Source organism: Pinus tabuliformis, chromosome 6 (genome assembly GCF_031772625.1).
Source record: "Pinus tabuliformis cultivar Carrire ecotype Pingquan chromosome 6, CPIR1, whole genome shotgun sequence".
Classification (NCBI taxonomy): domain Eukaryota; kingdom Viridiplantae; phylum Streptophyta; class Pinopsida; order Pinales; family Pinaceae; genus Pinus; species Pinus tabuliformis.
Window position 1 is genome coordinate 1667460388 of NC_142292.1, and position 4568 is coordinate 1667464955.

Consider the following 4568-nt stretch of genomic DNA (forward strand, 5'->3'; position numbering starts at 1 on the left):
TCCAACTATGAAAAAGGAGCTGAAAAACATTCAAGTGACTCTAATGATGCAAGACAAAAAAATGGATGATATCGTGCAGCTGCTCCAAGCGGGGGGATTGGGAATCAAGTTTGAGAAAGAACCAAAGGATGCACCGAAGCAGTAAAAGTTTGCAGGTTGCGGCGTCGAGGTTTTTATCTATGTAGCTGTCTTACTGTTTTTGTTATACATATTTCGATGGTACTGTCTCAGAAAGAAAACTTTAAACTGTTAGTAAGGATAGATGTATATTTAGCATGGATAGATAGGTTGGTGACATACTGTTTTTGGATGGCTTTGAAACATTTCAGATGGTAACGAAGCCCAGTTTCCCTTAAGGGCGGGTGGAGACCTGTCCAATTTTGTAATTTTCTTCTGGTTTTTAGTAATGGAAAATAGAGTACCGCACTAGCTTACAAAAAAAAAAAAATCCTAATTGTTGATCCTACCTTGAAATAAGTACCTTTAATCCACCATTGGATCTTGCTTTAAATAAACATGGGGTCTTGCTTGAAGTGTCAAAGTTTATTCATCTATTCCTTGCTATTATCAATAAGACATAATAGAATAAAGGAAAGAGCAATGCACCTTGTGAGTCATCTGAAGAATTGCCTTGGTATTGATGTGCACGAACTTGTGGGCAAATACAAGAAACTGAACAACAAGAGAGCTATAAAAAGGATAATTAGCCAGAACATAGTTTTGCCAATGATCATTATATCCATAACAACTTTCTTTCGTGCTTCTTTTTACTAATGATCCCACAGAATCAGTACCAGTCTTTTTCTTTTGAAGCAAGCTGCCTGAAAGTGGAGACAATCGTTGATCCCTATCCCTAAGCATCTTATTCTCTGCCTCCAAATAATGATCCTCTTCGAGAGTGATCCTCTTCGAGAGCGGGCATCATTTCGCCTTCTTCACCAATATTCCAAGGCTGTAAATAATCCAACCATAGATCAATAATGTGTGTAGCCTTCTTCAGACAAGCACCTACTGGCCAATAACTGAAAGCTCGTAATATAAACCTGTACAAAGGCCTCTGTAACAGAAGGGACCATGTAGCAGGCACAACCAAACTACTCCGTGGCAAGGAAAATGACCTCAATCTCAAGGTATCCATTTGTGATGCAGCTCTCCATCCAGAATTCAACTCTTCTTGAGGACAACACAAAGTACTGCTTACATAATTGACCAGTATTTTCACAACCTCTGTGATTTCTACACTGGGGAGACCATACCTATGATATCGATTATTAACAGGTAACAAAATACCAAAAGACTGGCAAACCCGTGAAGGTAAGGGCGAAAAATCATCATTCACTAACCAAAACTGTACAAAGGTATGAACAACAAACTCGACGCGAGAAAATATCGATGGATTCTCCTCGAAAAAATGATGTACAGACACACTGGGAGCACAAAAATCAGATATAGGAACAAATTTGTGTAGATACAAATTCAGAAGATGCAAATAAGGGCTAGAATTTAACTTCACAGGCCTTCCATTGTCATGGCTACCATGCAAACTATGCAGAGAAGACGCCCATTTCTCGAAACGAGACCGGGAAGCCTTCTTAAACCCCAATTTCATTTCATCCGAATCCGAACGATGCATAATATCATTATCTTTGCATACAGCGTAATAACCAAACCAAAACATAAAATACTCAAATGCATTCAACTGCACTTGAATCCTCCTCCATGGCCGTCCTCCTTCAATCGGTCTTTAAATAAAGCAGGGCAGACTTCAGATAAGATATACAAACCCCTCTCCGACTGAAGCATGTGACGAATCCACGTCGGAAGGCGCTCGGATGGAAACACATAGCGAACCACATTTTCCTCATCTGCGTCAAAGATTGACGAAAACAAAGCTCCAGACGGCGAGAGAAGATTTACGACCGCATTCGCGGAATGCTCAGAGGTCTGCGCGATCCATCCGCCAATGCCGGACGGCTGTAAGACCTCCTCGAAGCCGAAGATCTTGCGGAGAAGAACGGGGAAGCATGTTATGTAAAAATGCCTGGTCTGATCCCAGCTGTGCCTATCGATGAAGGATTCCACGACCCGGCATGAATTCAAAATATCATACGATGATGAGGAAGCATTCAATAACAGCGAACTTAATTCTTGGGTTTCGAAAGAGAAATCTGTCGAAGGTGAAGAAGACACAGCCATTGCACCTCAATTTTACAGTCTCTCTACTGATCCGGTCGGAGGCTTAAATTCCGAGATAAACCCCTTGAATCTTCCTGAACCCTCATGCAGAACCACTAAACCCTACACTACATCGGATCGCAGCACTCACTGATCTAGTATTATAGGCATTCGAAGGTGGGGATACTCTTCTCTTTATTTCAAAATATTTGCACCGCCTTAAGTAGCTTTTCAAATTTTGCCATTTCCCTTGAAAGACGTTAGTGTGGGGTGGGGAAATTATGTTGTTTTTGAGGAGTTTTTTGGTTTGTGGGGACAGGGCCACTCTTTATGTGACCATCCGGGCAAGCGAGGCGGTAATCTTAAGTTCTTGCAGGGATATCTTATCTCTTATGGATTAATATGATTATTGATACTCTCTTATGAATTACTTACATTAGTGATAAGGATAGGGGATTAAAAATTTAAATATAATAATAAATTATATAAAAATAATTAAAAATTTGATGGGGTGTTGAGATGTGTGTTAGGTTACTGAGCGGATTTGTTATTCCGTTGTCACCCCAAACATTAAAGAGAGGGATAGTGTCGCCCACATTTAATGATAATGAACTGTTTTAATTTGGAAATCTTTGAAACTTCCTCAATTTCCTACAATTGTTGGGGTCAAATTGATGATATTTGGTGTCAATGTCGTGTTGTCGGGTTATCTATGGGATATTTCCTCTGCGGCTTCTATAGTAGTTCCTTAAGCAACGTGGAAGGTCCAAGTTGTTCTTCCATGTTGGTTTGGCCTTCCATCCTTCACTCCATTTCATGAGCTAGACTATCTACATTTTCCAAGTATTGGAAAGGTTGCATGTGGCCCGCATACCCACTGGTGGGAGTACCTGCACTTAAACTCTTCTAGGTTTATGGGAGCTCAACTCCAACAAGTATACTAGTATTGTCTTTGCTCTTAATTTTTTCCACTGGGTCAGCTACATTTATATTACTTTGGTTTGCTTGGTTTAGGATTCTTTGGGGAAGGTTCAACGTGTTATCTAGGGGTGAGGTAGCCTTGTCCTCCTCCTGCCTACGACAATCTTCCTCACATTGTGTCTTGGTTTTACCATTCCTTTGCAACTCCTTTAGCCTTTGGTTTACCTTCCACCTTTATCCCTAAAATCCTTCATTTTGTACATTGTCCATTGGCCTCACTTTGGTTTTCAATCCCCTAAAATCCTTTTGTCTTTCGAGACTTCACCAATTAGGTTCACTCGCCTCATTATCACCGTGCCTCAACAATGGATGTGGTCGAGACGTGGCTCTGATGGTTAAGGCCCTTTTGGCAAACCATGTGCTCAGTTGCAAGCCCTAATTGTTGTTTACCTCTTCAATGCAACTACTCCCCCCCCCGCCTTCCCACGAGAAGTCCAGGGTGAAATTGTTAGAAAATTGATAATGGCAGCTTATTGTACTTATTTTCCTTTAACTTGATATTTGCTTGTGAATCTTATTTATCTTCTTTGTGTTCTTTAGTTAGATCTATTCATCAAACAATGTCAAGAACATTAATAACAACAATAGACACATATATTGGCTTTCTTCTTAAAATATGCTTCAAATGATATACAAAGACCCAAACCCTAGACCAATCCTTCTCCTAGTACCAAGTCATCCCTTCCTTAAATCCTTCCTTGATTCTACACCAAAATGTTAGACACTGCAACTTTGACCTGCCAGCTTCAATACTGCTACCCAACCTGCAACTTCGACCCTGCAATTTCGACCTTAAAGCTTCCAAGGAAACCCTAGAGCAGCCTCCTCTTAGGACCTTCCTAATAGCAAGACAACTCCTTATGAGTTCTAGATCAAGTATCCTTCCTTCTAGTTACAAGATGTTGCACTTCATCTTCCTACAACTCAGACCTGTAACTTCACTTCTTCCTGCAGCCCAGAAACCCTAGAATTTCGCACGTGTGAGAGAGATAGAGCCCAAAACAAAATATTTATGTCCTTCTTGTGCTTTCTTGGCCTTCACTCTTCTTTTCCTGCTCTTCCCAGCTATAGATCGAACTCTTTCTTGTAGATTGAACTTGTTGAGTGAGTTTTTCCAAATGAGGTTGAATTGCTTCCTTTTATATCCTTCTCAAGGGGTCGAATTCTCTCCTTTAGGCCGACTTGATTTTCCCAGGGTCGACTTGTACTTTAGGAGCTTCCAGGATTTTCTAAACTCAAAAATAATTATTTTTACAAATATATTTTTGCCCATAAGGGTCTTATAAACATGATGTTGACTCCTTTGACTCGAGACAGTAAATCCTAAGACCTAACAAACCCTATAAGCATGAAGAACATGCTTCACCTAAAACACAATCAATAATGAGCATGAAACCCATGCTTTAATAATA

At 40.3% G+C, this 4568-nt stretch overlaps 1 protein-coding gene across 1 annotated transcript; it reads right to left on the minus strand.

Moving 5' to 3' along the window:
• Nucleotides 1–567: 567 nt before the first annotated feature.
• Nucleotides 568–2196, minus strand: LOC149265353 (uncharacterized). Its single transcript, XM_089403492.1, has 3 exons — nucleotides 1781–2196; nucleotides 874–1742; nucleotides 568–821 (listed from the first exon to the last, which is right to left on the minus strand). Exons 1-3 carry the CDS (start codon nucleotides 2194–2196, stop codon nucleotides 568–570), a joined length of 1539 nt encoding a protein of 512 aa, XP_089259618.1.
• Nucleotides 2197–4568: the final 2372 nt, after the last annotated feature.